Source organism: Haemaphysalis longicornis, unplaced genomic scaffold, assembly GCF_048455015.1.
Source record: "Haemaphysalis longicornis isolate Haplotype H1 unplaced genomic scaffold, Haemaphysalis longicornis Haplotype H1 scaffold_1, whole genome shotgun sequence".
In the NCBI taxonomy this organism is placed as follows: domain Eukaryota; kingdom Metazoa; phylum Arthropoda; class Arachnida; order Ixodida; family Ixodidae; genus Haemaphysalis; species Haemaphysalis longicornis.
Genome location: NW_027526203.1, coordinates 251,309,212 through 251,329,291, shown reverse-complemented (window position 1 = coordinate 251,329,291; position 20,080 = coordinate 251,309,212). Strand labels below are relative to the sequence as shown.

The 20,080-nt window shown below is 51.5% G+C and overlaps 1 protein-coding gene across 2 annotated transcripts in view; it reads left to right on the top strand.

The window, feature by feature from the left end:
• Positions 1–20,080, top strand: part of Ftz-f1 (ftz transcription factor 1) — a 353,164-nt gene that overhangs the window by 266,709 nt on the left and 66,375 nt on the right. For both annotated transcript variants that reach the window (XM_077675587.1, XM_077675592.1), the window contains 2 exons: positions 14,915–15,474; positions 18,998–19,273. In XM_077675587.1, coding sequence (XP_077531713.1) covers positions 14,915–15,474; positions 18,998–19,273 — 836 coding nt within the window. The remainder of the gene's footprint in view (positions 1–14,914; positions 15,475–18,997; positions 19,274–20,080) is intronic.

Here is a 20,080-nt window from a genome sequence, read left to right as displayed (position 1 = left end):
TTTAAAGCCTAAGAGTTGATTAATAAAGCAAAAAAAGTTTCGAAAGCATCTCAATGAATTGGGTTGGGTTCACAGACGAGAGAAAGATATAGACGACATAAACATACTGAAGAAACTATGTCCGGGATCAGATGGTGGTCAACCTGCCAGCCCTGAAATGCACACATCCAGCGCCTTCGTGATATGGGCTACCAGTAGAAGCTGGTCAGGAAAGGAGGTAGCCAGAGTCAGCCAGTTGGGACGCAGAAGGATGCGCTTCTTTGTTTCTGGGTGGACTGCAGATATTTCGGACATATAATACGAAGGCATTCCCAAAGTACGTTGGTAGCATTGGGATAGCATCCGCAGTATATTTGCATGGTGGTGGGTGGTGGTTCGATCCCACGAAAGTTAAGTATGTGCAGTTTAGTCGTGGCGACTAGGTGTTTGTTTGGGCCTGACGAAATTGTGTGCCTTGTTTACTTGGGATTTGGCGTGGAATAGGAAAGTCGCGTCCATTCAATTTTAACTGTTCACTTATTTTCGGACTATGGCAGACCTCCGCGAGCGGAATACCTGGTACCCCAATTATCATCTCGCGGGCGAGTGAGTCTGCCCTTTCAATTCCAAGCATTCCGACATGATGTCGTATGTATGCTTGGTGCGCTCGTTTAATATAATTGCTGTCTCCTTTGTGAGTGTGTTGTGTATAACTTGCCCACATGGTTCCTGCGAGTCTATGAGCTGGGGTAGCCTGTGCCGCTTGGATCTTGTGTAGAGTTTTCGTTGTGGCACCCGATGGCCCTGGCTATGGCCTCAGCGTCATGTCTGATACTGTGGACACCCGTATTAGGCCACCCACATTAGGGGTGGCCAGAACTGCCGGGTGGAGACTCCGATTCAGGACTGCAATGCTGCGCTGCCTGTTGTCCCCTGCGCTCACATCTCCGCTGGTTCACATAACTTCTCTTTGGCTACTCCTCCCATCATTCCTTTGAGGGTTCATGTTTCTAGGCAGTGGCACAGCTCTCAGGTTTTGCCTTGTTCCCGTGGTCAGGTGGGTTCCCCTAGCCGTGTATGGATCGGGGAAAGGCTTAGTCATGGGCGTCGGCACGGGGGTGCAAAAAAGGCACTTGCCCACCTGCCCCTTCCTCCCCCGAGCCACACCAGCGCCATTGCCCGTTCCTCCCGCTGTCTCCCTCTCCCCTCACAATAGAACGAGCTTGTCCCCCTCACGACGAAATCCTGCCGACGGTCATGCTTAGTCATAACTAATTGTGTCTTGAATCCACCTGCCGTGTGAGAATGCACGGAGGCGTTGAGCTTGACTTGCAAGATGAGTTGTCATTTCGCCTATGGTGTTATAGGCGCCTGTTTTCACAGACGCCTCATTTCTGCACTAATCGGTATGCCAAGGGAAACCTTGGTAGCTAGCTTTTAGGTAAGGTTCTCCACATAATTCGTCTATATCTTGTTTAACTGTACCTTCTGTTTGTCTGCAGCCTCCCCCCCCCCACCCCCACCCTCCACAGCTGAAAAAAAAAAAAAACCTACCTTTCCCCGCGCCGTTTTGTTTCCGCGATTCTGTCGGCAGCGAGAGAAGGAAAACGTGAATGGGTTTATCCGCATTTTCTGTAAAAATCACGTCACGTGGTACTCTATTTTAAGTTGGGAGCAGCCCTTCGTGTACTTAGGAATCTTTTACGGAACTTGTTTGTACTAACGGGAAAGAAAGAGACAAATTTTACGAAGCACAGCAAGCGACAAAGACGGGTATTTCAGCTTCCTTTCTTGGGCTTCGTTTCTGGATTAGTTCCAGGTGTATTTTTGCGCGCTTGTACGAAGGTGCACGGGCGTAGTTTATCCGCGAGCGCACTGGCGCCTGCCGCCAGGGTGAGGGAACGCGAGCGTCGTCCGCGTCGAGATCGCGCAAGAGCGGCCTTCTTTTTTACTGAGCACGCGGCGGCGTCGTGCGCGCTGCGCGTATGCGTAATAGCCGCTCTGCGAACCTGCTCGGCACCTCTGACTGTTTTAATTGCGAGACAAAAGCAACGCCGGCGGCGCAGCAGCACCCTCGGCCGGGCGCATTGTGCAGCAGGTCGGCCCTGTCGGTTGCGTGTGTCGTGTGTGTGTGTCGAAGCGCGCCTTTTGTCTGTGGACACAGCGCGCGTCCCTTGTGTGCGGCGCGTGAATGGCGCCCGCATGCGCCGTGGTTCATTTCATGCGCGGCGGCCGCTCCGCCGGAGTCGGTCAAGGTCTGTCCGAGCGCGTCCGGCTCTCGCCCATCCGGCCGCCGCCGTCACTGCAGCACTCGCGCCAGGGGGCGCGCCTGGCCGACGTGCCCTGCCGCGCTGTGCTGCCGTTATTACGCCGCATGCCCGCCTTTGAAGGAGCCACGAAGGCGGAATACAGTTTGGTTTTCTCGAGGATTGCACTGATCCAACAACAGTGACGCCAATTTTGACGCGCACTTCGAAGGGCTAAACTAGAAACTGAGGAAAACGGATAAACATGACTTGACGATTGTGGTGGCGCCTCTAGTTCCGTTTGATCGTATCACGTTAATTCTGGCGTGCAGTTGGCACACTGTTATTTCTCTTTTTAACATTCCGCGTATCACGTTACTGCTTATGTCGCGTACCGCGAAATTTGAAAGTATTTCAGGTTTCTTATCCGTTTTTTTTTTATCAACGTCTTTAGGAGCTGGAAAAAAAACGAGTTACCAAAACCTAGTTCTTTGAAATTTAATAAGGTATATTTTGTCTTTTGGCCCCTTTAATGTGTATATTGGACTGAAGAGACTTTTGAGTAAAGTGGCACAGGCGCCTACCGGTACCACCGAAGCATAACTAGAAGGAAACAGCAGCATGCAAAGCAAAACACCTTAGTGGTATTGAACCCTAGGGCCCCGGTCCCGACGGCCCGTGCCCCGCGCGCGTCTCATCGGCTGTATCCGTACGAGGTCAGGAACGTTCAACGAGAGCGTGCAATGAGCAGAGCACGTCGGTGCCGGAGGCGGAGTCGGGCATTCTTACCGTGACATGATCCAGTAGAGGGGTGGGTAACAAAACTGGGCATGCAGAGTAGCAGGTAGTTAGTAGGCGTGGGGATTAGCAGATTCGGCTGAATTCGCCGAAAGTCATGTCCCGCCGAAGTTGGGACGCATTTCTTCCTTGTATTTCGCGGGTTCTTCAATTGCGCCGCAATGTCGTCGCGGATTAGGCGTCCAGCTTTCGGGGGTGTCTAGAGCCATTCTCACCGGCGGCCCCTTGTATGCCTGACTGGCCTGCTGTTGCGTCATGAGACCGGATTTGAACGCTTGCGTACTGCCTCCTTTTACCCAAGCGTCTATTGGCCTTTCGGAAACTTACGCTGCATGCCATAAACGAGCCTGTGCCGTCCTCAGCTGTAACGTTGTTCGCGACTGTTCAGGACTTGAGACCGATCCAGCGAACAGCTGCACGGAGCGGCGTGTGCATTCGGTGCGACCCGATTTGGCAGAACTAGGTCTTACACATGGTTACAGGATTGCACAGGATTAAAGAGCGGACTCGTACGCTCGCATTTTCCCATCTGGAAGCAGAGCGCTGGGATTACCCCGTAATACCAAATCTTACAACAAAACTGAGTTGACGGAAGGTGTAGATTAAGTGTACAAAGGCCTTTTTGTTTGGGTAGGCTTGGGCGGATTCGACTACGTCTCTCCTGGGTTCTTTCCCCGAAACACTGCGATTTATTTGGCTACGAGGCAGAAAGCTACGCGATTAATTGCACTAAAATCGGTCCTCGTTCTCTTGAACTTCTTCACTAGCCTTTTGAATGGAAAACTGCAATGTAGTCGGGGTTCTTTTTAAGTCTACGTTTGTCTGTGCCGCCGGGGATTAGGAGGTGTAGCGCGGATTTCACTAATTTGAGCTAAGGATTGCAAGATGTCAAAGGTCAACTCTGCTACTTTTCTGCGAGGCGCGCTGCCTTGCGACTTTTTTTTTACCGGGCTTACCTAGTTGAAGCATGTTTTCCAATTACAAGCGCCCTTTAAAGGAGCCATGAAGAGAAAATACAACTTCGTTTAATTTGAAAGAACTAGGATTCAGTATCTCACTCAGCTCCGTTACAGCCACAAAAGATGCTTTTTAACGAAAAAAAAAGAAGCATTTCAAATTTTGCGCCACAGTGACGTGTTATGAGCAAGAATGACGTCATACGGGCCAACAATAAAACATAATTTTCAGTGCGTTAACTGCACTTTAGCATTCAAGTTATGCGGTCAAATGGAACTAGAGGCCCCATTACAGACGTCCAGTCATGTGTCGTCGCGACAGGTCAGTTAGGCGGCCGCCAATCGCACAAACAAGGTTTCGTGACGTCATAGAAAAGTTGCGGGAAATCGGCTAGGGGGTCGCGACTGCTTCATACGTTTTCTTTCATATCTCCGTTATTTTTTCGAAGATTGCGATGATATTGGCATCATCGTTATCGGGACTAAGCAGTCTTTCTAATAAACCCAACTTGTATTTTCTCTTCATGGCCCCCTTAAACCCGGCTTCACTGCTAAACACAAATGCATTGCTCGAAAGACATTTTTTCAGGAGCAATATCAGCCGTCTTATGGCAACGTATGGAGGCATTAACACCGTGTTTCTAGTATGAATTTTTCCATACGCTGATCTCAACCCATGTGAGTGAATTGTTGCCCTGGGATCGTATCCATATACAGCTTCGCTGTAAAACCGTATGAGGTCCATTCAGGCCGCAGCTCTGCTAAAAGTCGCCAGGACCATTTCTGTGGTCAAACGCTGCACCCTGACCTGCGGTGCGTAATCCTCCGATTTATCGGACGCATTGCCACCGAGGCAGGCTATGTACGACCGGCTGTGGCGCCGCTGGCGGAACCTCGGCCGTGGAAGTGGCCCCCGCCTGTATGCATGCATATGAAGCGTGTCGCCACGTGATAGACCCCGCTCTCTCGGCCAGCTTCGACAGTGCACACGTCGGTCGCCCTATCCGGGCCGGAATCGCTTCCATCTCTCGCCCCCGTTAAACTTGCGCGCGCGCTCCACTTGCTCGCCGGAGGTTCGCCACTAGGCCTTGCGATGAGCCACTCGCACTTGACGTCGCATCTTTCTTGGGTGAAACGACTGCTCTCGTGCCTTGTCCTTCGTTGTTCGACAGCAAAAGTGCAGGTGTACTGCCGACTTTCGGAATAGCAGACGCTTCTACGCGCGGCACACTTTCTCACTCTGCTTCGGCACGGTGCGCGGGCTTGCGTTACGTCACTGCGGTTGTTAGGGAGACCTTAACGAAAGGCAAGTTTTTCGGTAGTGTGGCGAAATAACTAAGGCCGTAGAATTCTCCCGATCAGGGAGATTCACTGCTCTTCAGTGTCCCTTTCTAAGCCACAGGCAGGTTGTGTGCGCACTGTTCGAAAGCTTTCCGAACACATGCTCCGCCTGTCTGCAGGCTCTTTTCTGAAATTGTGGGGCCTTCGCTAGGCCTGGACGCGCATGACAGCTCACCCCAATTGTGGTCCCAAAATTCAATCCACCGTAGTAAATTCAACCTCACGATGGGACTCGAAAGATATACTTTTAAGATGATAGAGCTAGGGAAAAGTGGAGAACCGACATGGTACGCTAATCGATCAGCGAAACTGGTTGTTACACAAGCGTGCCACGTGTACGGGGCGCTTTACCAACACCGCTTTTGTGATCTGCTCCGTCTTTTGTCAAATTTTTTAGTACCTTCTGAGGAGTGAGGGCGCCAAGTGACGAACAAGTGAGCTGTTCCGCGCCGTCTGCGGACCAAGCATGGGTGTTCCGTCTGACCACATTGTGATCCCGAACCACAGCAGCGAACGTGTTGTTGTTGCCCTGCGGCAGGGCTGCTCCGCTGGCACTGCTTGCAGCGCACGCTGTAAATCCCGTGTCCAATGTAGGCTGATCTGTCAAGTAAGAATTAGTTGTCGCCACTGCTCTGCATACCTGTCAGTCGATTCCAACGATACACATCAGCCTCACAGGTCTCGGCAGCAGAGGTGCATGTGAAGGATCCCCGGGAGGTCTAAATGATTCACTAGCCCTACGCTATGTCACGCCTCGTAGCCTGTGTGTAGCCGTAATTTCTCACAGATTATACTGGAAGAGAGTCTGTAGCTTGCCTCTACACAACCTGCTTCGATGCCGTCTGTGCCAGCGCAGGAATGACCTGGAACAAAGATTTGCGCCAGCTTCGTCATTGGTTTAGCATAGAACGTTTCTGCGGCTCTACAAATGTCAAGTGCAGCGAAAAGACCGAAAAAAGTTTGTTTACGTCGTTAGAAAAAAAAACCGTTCTCGTGTGTTGTAACTGCGAGGTGCGTGTGTGTGTGTGTGTGGGGGGGGGGGGAAGGGAAGGGGGGGTAGGTGGGGGGGTGGACGCTTTCGCTTCGCGAAAAAATGCGGTGTTGTGCTTCTGCGGGTGGATAGTGCTTCCCATGCTCTGGATTATATTTCTTGAGTGACGTACGACTCACCCTCAATCGGGTATGTACAGTGTGCGTGGCTAAAGGCCTTCTCGGCTTGCGCGCCAGCGTGAAGTGACTCTGTGAGGGGGGGTGAGGGGTCTTTTAAACAGGAGTATTGTGTTAACGTTCTGCCCGACCGAGGTGGTCGTTACTAAGGACTTCCTTTTTTTTCGAAAACCGGGTACTAATTAATTGAAACTGATTCAACGTCATCAAATTGTTTCACCACTAAAACTTCATAGTAAAGCCAGTTACGAAGCTTATGCCACTGTTTGCCTTTCCTGTAGCTCCCAACTTTGTTTTGTGTCTTCTAGTATATTTTTGTAACACATTCGATGGGTGTGCGTCGAACCCCACTCTTTCTTTCTCTTTCACAGTCTTCGAGTTTGCACGAAACTGCCGCATTAGCAGTGTTCCGGATTTTAGCGCTTCCATTTTCCCGCTTTTCAACTTAAAAAGACAATAAAAAACTGTACGAGATAAATTGCAAAGGTTTAAGTCTTTTCTGAATGCCTCAAAAGCGTTCCAATTGTCGAATTCCAGTTCTGTTGACAGTTAAATTTTGTGTTTAGTCACAGTAACCAGCCACTCTGCCAGGAACGTAAAATGTTTCTAAGATGGATGATCGCAAAAAAAGGGGGAATTGTGTATGGCCTTGACGTTGTCAAGGTGAGCGTGCCAAGGAGGTGGCATAAAAAAATACGAGAAAATAGAGGCGCACAATTGGCTGTGTAACCCGTTCAAGCCGCACATTTCTACCAGGTCCCAGCTCAAAGTGGCAACGAACGCATCAGTTTTAAGAACCAAAGTATTTGAAAAGCTCTGACAGAAAAAACGATTTGTAACCACCGTGTGTTTTATGTTCCAGTGCTGTTATTTGGCAGCTGGTGCTACGTATGACGGCAGTAAAGCAGCGGCGTCACGATCACAATGTCCCATGTTTGATTTATTATTGTGCTACCTTTTTGTTTCTTTTACATCTTTGTTGAAATTCTAAAAACAAAGGAGTGTGTTATGGTTAAGCGTGCCATCATCTCAGCCCATTGCTGAACCCGAAGACAAGTGACATCCCGCCTCGCATGGCGAAGTGAACGAGATAACGTTTTGTTCCATGTTTCAAGAAGGTGAGTGGGATGTCATTTGCTGCCTGGAGCAGACGATGCTGCCTACACGAGGTCCCCGTTAGGGCAGTTAATGCGTCATCTGAAAGGATTTTCTTTCGGAGCTACCGGCGCCGTGTTCCTGTGCTAAAGCAATCTCGTAGAAAAGCGTGGGGGCCAGTGATTGCTACGGGCAACCTCCTTGGGACGTGTCTCCATTTCGTCCAGTTCGTTTGCGCTCGTTACAAGCGCGGAAATAGATGAGAAGCCAACCAAATTGCGCTCACTGAAAAAAAAAAAAAAAAAAAGAGAGAAAATGTGGGGCGGACCCTTCATATGGTGGCAGGCTACCATGGAATGGGTTTCGGTTTCATTGGGTTTCGCAAATTCACGAAACAAAAAACACGAATGACCCAGCGCGGTATAAAGGAGTGGACGAAACTGGTGCGTCTTGCCGGCCGGCGGTTTCCGCGTGATTGGCGGCGGGAGGCGTTACGTCGCATTCGACGCCACACTCTCTCTCTCTCCCTGCCCCGCGCTTCTGCTGACTCACCGCAGTGCTATCGCCCTTTCTCCGCGGCTCTAATGCAGCGTCGCGGCTCTAATGCAGAAACAAATGGCCGGGCCCGGGCCGGGCCTGGGCTTGAGACCATGGGCCCGGTCCGCGTCAGGGCAAAGTTCACTAATGGACGCCCGGGGCCGGGCAGGGCCAATGCTAGATGTTACGGGTCTGAGTCGCGCTCGGGCCAGGACCCGGGCCTTAAAATCAGGCCCGTGCAGTACTCTACTCGGAATATCCGGATTTTGCGCACGGACGCATTCTAGTCGCGGACACTTCTTGGCTGGGACGCAATAGACGAACGCATAGATAGTGTAAACTGTAGGGTAAAATTACGCCTGCAAACACTGAACCAAAGCGGGCAATTGCCAGCTGTGGCATCCATTTAATAGCGCGAGAGCCGTGGACCACGCCACTGGGGGATGCGAGCTGCGTGGCTCCTGCTTGTGGCATCAAATCAGATCAGATCTAATCTTTTTTATTTTCCTTTGGAGAATGGTAGCATGGCACAGTAAGACCCCCTCCCACAAACGCACACACTTTTTTTTAGGCTGCGTCTAATCTCACGGCAGTTTCCCTAAAAGCTGGCTCGCCTAAAATTCGCCGAATAATATTACCTCCAAGGCTAACATAATGTAACTCAACGTAACAAATCATAACCTGCCCAAATCCAGCTCAACTGCAACAACCCTAGCCTAACCCGCCGCGGTGGCTCAGTGCCTAAGGCCACGTGCTCCGTGCCTAAGGCGTTGCGCTGCTGAGCACGAGGTCGCGGGTTCGATTCCCGGCCGCGGCGGCCGCTTTTCTGATGGAGGCGAAAAGCAAAAACGCCCGTGTGTACGAGATTTCGGCGCACGATAAAGATCCCCAGGTGGTCAAAATTAATCCGGAGCCCTCCACTACGGCGCGCCTCATCGCCTGCGTTGCGTCGGCGCGTTAAACCCCACAATCAATCAATCAACGAGATTTCGGCGCACGTTAAAGATCCCCACGTGCTCAAAATTAACCCGGAGCCCTTCACTACGGCGCGCTTCATCGCCTGCGTTGCGTCGGTGCGTTAAACCCTACAATCAATCAATCAACAATCATAGCCCAACCCAGCCCAACGACACACAATACAATCTGTATTTATCTTAATCCAACATATTCTAGAAGTCCTGTGCGTCGATATTCTGATATATTAATAACCGGGATAAAAAATTAGCACACTCACCATGAGCGAGACCTTCAAAAATTTCGAAAGCTGAAAAAAAAAATCTTCGGCCATGCCGGACTCCAACCAGAGCCTTCTCGTTTAAAATCAAGTGCTTTAACACAGCGCCACAGGGGCATCCGTGGGAGCGAGTTTTTAGGAAATATTTGTCCCATAACATCTCCTGGGGGCGTGCTGATCAGGCGACTGCCGTGACTGCCGTGCCGTGCCAGGCGACTGCCGTGAGAAATTCCCGACGGTAATACTCACGGTTGCCGGGATAATAGACACTACACTTTCTTTAACCATGTGAATGGTCGTGCCGCTCTCGGCAGCAGCTTTTTTTAGGGCACTTAGGACACATATACGGGTGCTGCTTCCGCGCATGCGCATGAAGTTGCGCTGGAGTAGTTTTGTGCGTACAGGGGACCGCCGGATTTTCATTTCGCCTAGACATATAAAGCTTTGATACAATCCGCCTTGAGAGGTAAAGGCACCGATGGGGGCGGAAAGGAGGATCCTGGCGATGGCGAGCAAGCGGAACGAGCTTCGCAGGCTTTTTGTCCAGGCTCATGGGAGGACTGGCGCTGCCGCGAAGTTCGATAGCAGATCAACAGAAGGTCCAACTAGGCTTTCGCCTTCGCATTCTTAAAAAGTCCGAAGCACCCCCGGGAGATGTTTAGCCGCTTTTCCACATATGGTATTTTGACGTATACACTACTAGAGTATAGTGTAGAATGTGTGGGTCATGTTCTCTGAGTTATTTTCTTCTTTTTTTAAAGTATATTTCGATACTTTTTTGTGGAAACAAAAGTGCGTTCGAAAGTGTCGTTTCCCTCGCGCTCTGCCGCTTGGCTACACCCTGATAAGTCCGTGAACCGAAATTAGGTGATCGCTATCGGGTTTGCCCTGCACCACCTGCGCGTGAACTAGTAAACAACAAAACAAAAAACTATGAAACTTGTGAAAACCATAAGTTTTATTGAACGCATGAGAACACATGGTGAACCAATGTGACATTAACCACTCACTCATTGCAGACGAACCGAGGTTATAGACTTCCGTGGCATAATCACATAAGGGATTACGCGGACTCAACTGCACAATGCAGCCAGAAATAAGATTTCGAAGAATTCACTTTTGTGTCCTTTGAAGGTCACCATAATTGTGCCGCGGGGCGCCTGAAAAGGGCACGAATAGAGCTGGCTGTTTGCTATTGAGGAGATCGGCAAAATTGGCGCTGCTCACTCAAACTCGCTCACAAATTTATTTTAGAATCACCGCTCACTCAAACTCAGGCTCATTGCTGAGCAGCACATCTGCACTCACTCAAACTCAAACTCACAGTGAGCGCAGAACTCAGAACTTCGGACTCAAAACTCAAAATACACCTCAAAACTCAAAATAGACCTGAAAACTCAAAATGAACTCATAACTCGGAATGCACTCATAACTCACTCGGTCTCAGGCGTACTCAAACTCAGTCGGGCTCACGGCTCAAACTCACTCAAGCTCAAACTCACCATGCCACCCTAGCCTCGCACACACTCACTCAAACTCAAACTCACGCGAGTTTGAGTCAAATGAGTCTGAGTGAGTAGACTCATGAGTGAGTCCGCCGACCTCTGGGAGCAATGCCCGTGAGAGAGTTGACTGCCCGTAACAACAGTACACGGCGGCCTTGGCCGCTGGTTCTCAGCGTTGAGGGTTGTGTCGAAGGTGCCTAGCCCAACAACTTCCTGAGCATTACCTATACCCAGCCCCTCACCCTCCGGATGGGAAGCCGCTCTTTCCAGCTCAGCCTTGGACGACCAGCGCGGACTGATCGACCGGGCAAGACGGATCGCAGCAGCAAATGGGGCCCTGGACTAAGGGCACCACCCTCTGAGAGCTAGATAGCCTGACTTTATAATAAAGTTTTCTACTACTACTACTACTACGTCCAGAAAAAAACCCATTCGCGTCAATCCAATCTGTAAATGTAGTTGGAAAGCGAAGCTGTAAAGGACGCCCACAACGGTTACCCTTGCGACGTCAATTGAATTAAACACGTGGTTATACTACGAACGCCGCGAGAGGTCGCGTAACGCTATCACGTGGCATTCAGCGAGAACGCAGCGGTAAACCCGCAACTGTGCTCGCCGAGTACACCGTCTGTGTTCCCCGTCTCCGCGTGCGCTCGTAACTCAATTGGTAAGACAACGGGCTCTCACTCCGTTCCTCCATTCGTTCCAGGTTCGATCCGTGGTGAAGCCAGTAGTATTAGTAGCGCCAACAAGGATTCTTAGGGCTGCCGCTGGCATAGCCGTTCCCCTGAGCGTCCGATGAGGTGGCGACTCAGCTCGGTAGGCTACTAGCTTCGATAGCATTCATAAGCAGACTTTGTTTGAACGTGGTTTTTCGCCGACCTCGTTTCTTATCGGAGCGAAGAAATTTCATGTCACTGCGGCGGCTGTTTTCTGTTATAAGACAGCGAACGGAAATTCCCTTGCGCGTATATTTCGGCGCGCATCACAGAACTCCCTCTGTGATCTAAATTAATCGGTAGCTCTCCACTTCAGCACGTTTCATGCAATACCCAACTTTCAACTTCTGATTTTGGGGCACACTTGCGGCCCAGAACTTTGCCACTTTGCCCAGAACTTGGCATGCGCGAAATAAACGGAGTGCGATGGGCGGCAGGCCACAAAGGGAAAGGGAACGTCGGTGTTTCGCGCTGCCAACGCACCGTGGCCACGTGTTTGTGACGTAGTAGGAACAGCGCGTGTGCGAGGAACGATGGGAATGCGACCGTCGCCGCGGTGAGAGAACGAGAGCGGGCCCGTACTGCCGAATGTAAGGCCGTGTTCAGACTGATGTCGCAACTGTCGTAATATAAATAATGACGTCATTTGAAGTCTCAGCCAACCGAACTGCGTGAAACGCCGTTTTTGTTACGTTCATAGCGTACGATACGGCTGTTACGTCAATAGTCTGAACATAGCCTAACAGTCGCCGACGGCGCCGAGGCGGCGACGTCGCTGCGATAGAGAGAGAGAGAGAGAGAGAGAGAGAGAGAGAGAGAGAGAGAGAGAGAGAGAGAGAGAGAGAGAGAGAGAGAGAGAGAGAGAGAGAGAGAGAGAGAGAGAGAGAGAGAGAGAGAGAGAGAGAGAGAGAGAGAGAGAGAGAGAGAGAGAGGAGAGAGAGAGAGAGAGAGAGAGAGAGAGAGAGAGAGAGAGAGTCTAAAATGCGATGTAAATGTAGTCGGACTGTCGTATCGTCGTGTCAGCAATATAGCTTCAACCACCTTCACGGAGTGGAATGGCCGATGAAATTTTTTCTTGCATTCTACAGTGCCTTTTACGTAACGCTAAATCACACATTATTAGAAAACCCGATTTTTCTTGCCACAAAGTCGTATCATTTGTGAGTGTGGAGACCATTTAACCATACTTCTGCGTTTGTTTCGTCCAGTAAGTAACTGAAAAGTGACGTCCCTTCAACGGATAAATCTATAAATTTTGCCTCTGAAGGTCTTAAGTCCAGTGCGCAATCTATTCTTAGATTTTTGTGCGTGCGGGGACATTTTCGGCGGAGACTTAACAGGAATGAAATTCTTGAGTGTGCCATGCTTTGCATAATTAGCCTCCCCTGGAACGGCCCCTTTTTTACGGGTTACAAGGGAACCGAACAGGCCGTTGCAAGGTGGCTGTGGATGGTTATAGTACAAACAACAGCTCCGGTTTTTATTCCTAGGCCAGCACTTCCTATGGCACCCCACTGAAGATGCGTGCGTTCCATTTGTGGCGCACACAAACTAAAAAAATTACGTAATATGTACTTGGACACATTCACAAAGTTATTGGCCAGGATGTTCGGACAGTGCAACTTTTTTGTGTTCATCATATGGCTAAGATTGGGCCTCTTATTCCTCTTTAAATCTCGTTCCTGCTCCGTCAAATCGCTCCAGTTTGTATCGCAAACGGAAGTGTTAACCAAAAAGAAGGGGGGCCGGGGGGCGACAAGTGAGTGTTTGTGGGTGCCACCTCTTGCAACGCCGTGCCCACTGGTTTCGTGGTGAGCTTAGAATGCGTCTCCGCGTGTCGTTTGTCGGAAGAAAATGCTCGGGAGGCGGGCCAACAATCAATCAGCTGGTGCACATGCCGCCAGGTGCAGGTCACTCGTTTGCCGTTCGAGGTGCTGCCAGTCACCCGCGTCGGATGGAAGCAGGCTGTGGAGAGGGGGGCGGAAAGCGGCTGTCCGGGCTGCGCTCGTCGGCGGCAGTGTACACGAACTCTGGCGGAATGTGGCAGTCACCAGTCCCGTCGCTGACGCGGTGTCAATTTGGCGCCGCGCCGAATTAGATGCGCGCCGCTCCGCCAGCGTGCTCCGGCCAGGGAGCAATGTGCGCTCTTACGTGGTGTGGAGGAAAGCGCGTATGCCCCGGGCGTTCCAGGGCAAATATCGTCGCCATTTTTCCCTTCTCTCGGCACGGGGAAAAAGAAAGCGCTTGGCGGGTGCACCTGCCGGCAAATCTTTCTTTGACGGAAGCTGTGTTGTGCAAAGGCTTCGGTTGTCAGAAGCCGTTGTTGATCATAAGTTGTGATCTGCGCCTCTTCTGGTGTAATCCTGTTATCGGAGTTGGCATTTGGTGGAAAGGCCGCATGAAGCCCCCCCTCCCCTTGGGAGTGGCGCGTGGAATTGGGGACGGGAGAGGACAGAAGGGGATGCGCCGCGCCAGAACCTGTCTCTCAGCTTTAAGCGGTGGAAATGTGGCGTAGACAGACGCACACACGCACGGATTTTACCGCAATTCTTGAGCAAAATGAATTGGAACATTTTATCGTTAAATACGGTGTGTGCCTCACTGGAAGCAAAAATTTGCCCGTCCATGGCGCGCAGTCACAATCGTGAGGGTTTGCACGAGGATGAAAACACCGCCGTCAGAGGCTTTCTCTGCGATGTCGAGTTGGGTGTATGGTTGTTGGGGAACACAGCCATAGACGAGAACCGGGGGGGCAAGTTTTTTTTTTTTTTTTTTTTTTTGCTTTTTTCATAGTTGTATGCGCAAGTGGCAGTAACAAAAATATTTATCCGGAGCTATTCGCACCACCGACTGCGCCAATTTGAAGAAAAGCGAAAAACTATCCGCGCTGCCGTTTAGTTGACGTAATGAGTGACCTGCTGCCACCGAGTTGTGGGATGCACGGCAAACGAGGCCTTTATGATATGAAACACCCGTTGTCTCCAAATACGACGATGTTGATAAACCGTCCATAAGGCATGGTCGGCCGCAGGGCGGTCGCGTGAAGCGCATTTCTCTCCCCCGCGCCTTCTGTAGCGCACAACCAACTTCCTTGAAATCCGCCCCGCCCCTTCCTTGCTGGAAACAGTCGCTGAGGCATGCTTAGGGCAAAGCGGAAAGTAGATCTTTTCGCACAGAAACGTCTCGTGTGAATCGGTGCCTGAAATTCCGGAGCGCGAGAAATTGTCCGGACTCAATAACTTGTTCTGGCCGTGCAGAAAGGAAGCGATCGTAGTGTTGGTCGTTCGGCCGGGGCTGGATGTCAAGGTGACGTCTCTGTTTCTCTCTGTCCGCGCAGCCGTTCGAGCCGACCGCATGAGGGGCGGCCGCAACAAGTTCGGCCCCATGTACAAGCGGGACCGCGCCCGGAAACTGCAGATGCTGCGCCAAAAGCAGCTCGCCCTGTCCCAGTGCAGCTCGGCTGGCGGTTCCGAGGCCTCCGGAGCCGGCGGGGGGCCCCTGGGCGGTGGTTCCGCGGGAGTCCACTACGCACTGCCGCCCTCCGCGTCCGTCTCGTCTCCGGGCCTCTACTCCCCGGAGCCCGGCGGGCCCATCAAGCAGGAGATCCAAATCCCGCAGCTCAGCTCTTCGACCAGCTCGCCAGACTCCTCGCCGTCTCCGCTGGCCGGACTGGTGGGCCAGCCGATGGCCCTAGTGCCCCAGCAGCAGCAGCAGCATCCGACGCAGCAGCACCAGGCGCAGCAGCAGCAGCAACAGCAGCAGCAGGGTCCTCCCGGAGGCGCGCCCTCGGCAGCCACGCAACAGAGCCACTACGCCGCGGCTGCTGCGGCGGCCGCGGCCCAACCGGACAAGGCGGCGCCACCACAGCCACCTCCCACACCCACCTGGCTCACGCAGGTGCGCTGTTCGCCGGTTAGCACCATTTGTGGGCACACTTTGCCCCCTGCCGTAGCTGTTGGGCGGCCGAAACTAAGGGGCACTTTCAACACTGGCCCTCGTCGGACGTGTCTTCTTGGGGTGTCGGACGCAGCAGCTACGTGTCTCACCGGATAATGCCCATTCGTAGTTGCCGCACCTGTGAGACCGCGGGATCGGTGTGAAACACTTGCTCAGCGTCTGGCCGTGGAAGATCTCTGGAGCAATTTTTTCACACCCGTGTCGGGCTTCTGTAAATCGCAGTTCGAATGGCTGGAGTTCAGCTATGTGGCGTGAGGTGCGTGCAGGTGAAAGTGGCGGGAAGGAATGTTCGGTTAAGGAGAAGGGATGTTTTTGTCGAGTGTGGCGCCTTGCTTTGTGCTGCTTGGGGGCAGGCAGTTCTTCGGTGGCAGACTGCACCAGGGCCACCCCTTGGGACCGTATACTGCTGCAGCGCAAAAAGAGGAGCCCGGTGCTGAAAATGGCCACCGGCCCTGTGTTTCGCAGCCTTGGGTATAATGTGCCTCCCGTTGTCGTAGTCTTCCGACCCCTTGGCATTATCGGCTGGTGGATCAACGTAATGGTATACAGAACAAAATGGGCTCCACGAAATCCCTGTCGGATGCAACCGGCTCATTTATGTTACGCTCTGGCTGCCTTTCATCTCAGTGGTCGTCTGATGTGGTGACAGTGGGATTAGGCTGAACTTGAGAGCGCTTCACGCCTTTGTCGCTAGCAAGCGAAGTCCACCGTTTAACCCGTATAGTTAAGCAAAAGCTGAACGTGCCATCATACACACTTTGTAGGTGCGCTGCGCGAAACAAGCTGCCAGTGCCATGCCTGTAGTTTCCATAGTCTGGCGGCTTTTCGAAGACGAGGAGGCCGTTGCTGGCCAGGAATAGGAATTTGCGTTCCCAGGTTTTTGAAGCGCTTGCTTTGCGGAGCTTTAAAATAAGCACTTCGTAAGGAGGAAAACCGGCTGTGTTCATCGCAATTCGCTAGGTTTTTCTTTTTTTCTCACTCATAGTCAACCACGGATATATCGAACTTGGATACATCGAATTATTGTCTATATCGAACAGTCTGAAAACCCCTTTACAAATCCCATGCAAAAGTATAGCGCTGTTGTGCGCGTGTACCGAACTCCCGATCACGGACACGTTCGATATATCGAACGCCGCGCTGCAAGTGCACTTCTCGCGGGTGCTGCCGCGCTCGGTGAGGAGAAGGCGTCGCGTCGCTTCGATAGCCTTCAACACCTGCTGCTCGCACACTAGTTTTCTCCGTGCACGCTATTATGGGGAAGGGGGATTGATTGTGTTCCAATCCGCTTTTCCCAACCGAACGTTCCTAATCGCCTACTGCAGCCGAGCTTGCCTAAGTGTTCAGATGCGCCGCTCTTGTGGCACAGTCTACAACGACGGATTTTTCGAATCTCAGGCTTTTTTCACGTTAAATAAGTGCGATGGTGGTCGCGCTATGGTTAGTATTGTTTGTGCTGTGAGGAACAAGTGGGCAAGCTACCGATTGCCACAATCTCTAAAAGCTCTCAGTGATGATCAGATTCACCAGACAATCTTCGGAGAGGTATATTTTATATTACGAAACTATTTCGCGATCCCCTTGTAGTTCAGTATATCCGTGTTCGACTGTAGAGCCACGCAATTGTACTTTATGGATTGCTGTGGGCCGGCGAGTCGTATGTCAGTTCTTCAGCCGCATAGAAAACTATGGTGCAAAATTATTCCTACCGTCCACGCAGTCATTCCTGCTCCTCGTCTTCACGCGCTTCCAGGAAGTGTTAAGCAATATCTTGCCTCGGTGTCGTCCCTAAAATGAAGAAGCCGCAAGCGGAAGTGTTGGTGTGGTGTTGGTTGGGCACCATTCGTTGCCACACTCTTAGGCAAAAAGGACTAAAATAGGGACTAAAATACAGCCGTTAGTCTTCGCGGGCGACCGTTCATCTTCAAAGGGAGTATCTGCGGCAGAGTACGTGCCGTGTGCATAAATTCGGACTAACTGTTCGTCCCCGCCGATCTATAAGGAGTAACGGGAAGACGAAACGCATGCAGTTAGTCTCTTTGCTGCGTCGTTAATCCCCTAATGGCGTCGTCGTTGCCCTTTCGCGCATATGTCTGCGAACAGTTTTATATTTCCAAAACACAAGGCATTGCAGTCACTGGGTGCTTTAGATGGTGCCACGGGAGAAAATATTGATGTTAGTTATAAGAAAATCGCCTAGGGTTAGTAGAGCGGCGGGTAATGGCAAGGAGCGGCGAAGCGCGATTGTCATACGCTTCTCGGCGAGGTTATGTTGATACGCTGTGTTGCATTCGATTCGTGCGAGATAATAACGGCCAACGAAAGCTTTCAAGCGCCTTAACAGTAACTCAAAAATTAGTGACAGTAGCAAAACTGGATTCCTGAGCGTAATGAATATGTATATGTTTAACAGACTAGAAAAAACGCATATTGCTGATGACAACTGCAAAACAAAAATGCTCGCTACAGGTAAGCGTCTCGAAGTTATCTTTTACACTCGGTACATAATTGCCTTGGGCACCAAAGCTATGACAATGCTGCAACTGCTGTAAAACCCGCTTGCATTTCGCGGTCGCAATCGTCTAGCGACGCGAATTTGGAGAATTCAGGCTAAGCAACACCAAATTCGCTTTCGCCGATGCAGGAAAATATGGCATGTTTCCTTATTCTGACACTCACACAGACGACACCTTTCACATACGTTACATAGAGCACTTAACATATGTATCGAACACTAAGAAAGCACTTAGCTTGCGTTAATTTGTGCGGAAACAAATGAGTCGTCCGATCGCCCAGCTACCTATCTCAACTAGGCGACGAAGAGTTGATTGTTATTTACGAAAAAACTATGGTTGTGAGGCTCTACTTCGAATCGAACTGAGCAATAGTCCCTAAACCTAGCAAAGCGCTAAGCGAAAGGCGCAAAACGCGGTCACGTTCGCTTGCACAGATAGAAATTCGGGCACCAGTTGCAACGGATCTGTTGCGTTATGCACAGAACTACACCCGGTACACTTGAATATTATCTGCCGCAGGGACCATCCGGCGGCGTGGTCTAGCGGATAGCGCGTCGGGTTCCTTGTGTAGAATTCCGGACGTCGGGGGTTCGATCCCTGCCGGTGCTGGCGTTTTTTTCTTTTTTCTGCACTCTACGCAGTTCGTCCTTGGGGAGTATCGGAACGGACCATCCGGGTGGGGGACTAACCGTTCGTCCCCTCGCAGTTAGTCCCCGAAGGGACTAATGATTGTGGCAGAGGCCGTTAGTCCCCGAAAGGACGAAATTTTAGTCCTTTTTGCCTAAGAGTGCAGGCAGGCATCTGGGCGCAGTTGCACGTATGTGAACTGGGCAGAGACGCATTGTTTCGAGAACTGCGGGGCAGCATGTACGGGTGCATGTACGGGGGTGGTGGCCTAAAAGGGGGCTGGCGTAGCGCATGCATGGTTGACGTTGTTCGGGTCGCAGGGCCCGTCGTCGCCGCCCAAGCCGTTTCCGGCGGCGTATGAGCCGGGCCCGCTGGGAGCAGGCGACGAAGCCAAGGTTCCGGCGCTGGTTCGAGAGTTCCAGAAGAACATGCTGGACGACAAGGAGTGGCAAACGCAGCTCTTTGGACTGCTGCAAAACCAGACGTACAACCAGTGCGAGGTGGACCTATTCGAACTCATGTGCAAGGTTATCGACCAGTCGCTCTTCGCACAAGTCGACTGGGCTCGGAGCACCATCTTCTTCAAGGACCTTCGGGTGAGTACCCGTGCCTTTGAATGCCTCACCTCGCTCGCGCCCTTTTGCTGTGTCGGCGGGCAGTCTGCCTAAGCGTAGCCGTGGCGTCTGCCCTTGCAAGGGCTGGCGAAGCGCAATAACTTGGTTCCGCTGTTGGCGTGAACGGAGCTCGGCGCGCCGAGTAATCAGACCAGCTTCACCGCATGCGCCCTCGTGCATCCCCTGCCTTCTTGTCGGGAGAGTTTGGAGACACCTAGTGCGGGCCTTGCAGCCTCCATCGTGCCTTCACTTCCTACTCATCCGAGAAAATTTGCTGTGTGACAGCTGAAAAGTGTGATTGAGAGCGCCAAGCTGTAGCTATAAAATTAATCTGCTATTCGTTAAAAACTGCGGTGGAAGTTACTTTTGGAACGGTTTGTTCAACGAAAAAGAGGAAGAGAGATGACTCATTTCAATTAGAGCGGCGAATTTACCTTACGCCGTGGCGCGTTTGAGCCGCCGGCGTTGTTCAACCTCTGGCGTTTTTGGCGTGTGAACCGCGATTGCGCGTTTGAACGTCTCTCGCCAATCCCGGAGATGCGTGCGGGGAGAATACGAACAACCGATGAGGTTGGTTGATTAAGAGCGTGGTAATATCCATTCGAATGTCCGCGAAGGAAGCTGCCGCCTTCATTTAGGGTTTCAGAATAATAAGTTGGAAGACAAGTGGAAGCTTTGCAAGTGGCGAAGAACACGACGATGGTGGAGCGAACGTGGAACGATTCCAACCTACTATGAACAAGATAAATTTCCTCAAGCCTGCATACTCGTTCATTGGCTGTTGACAGC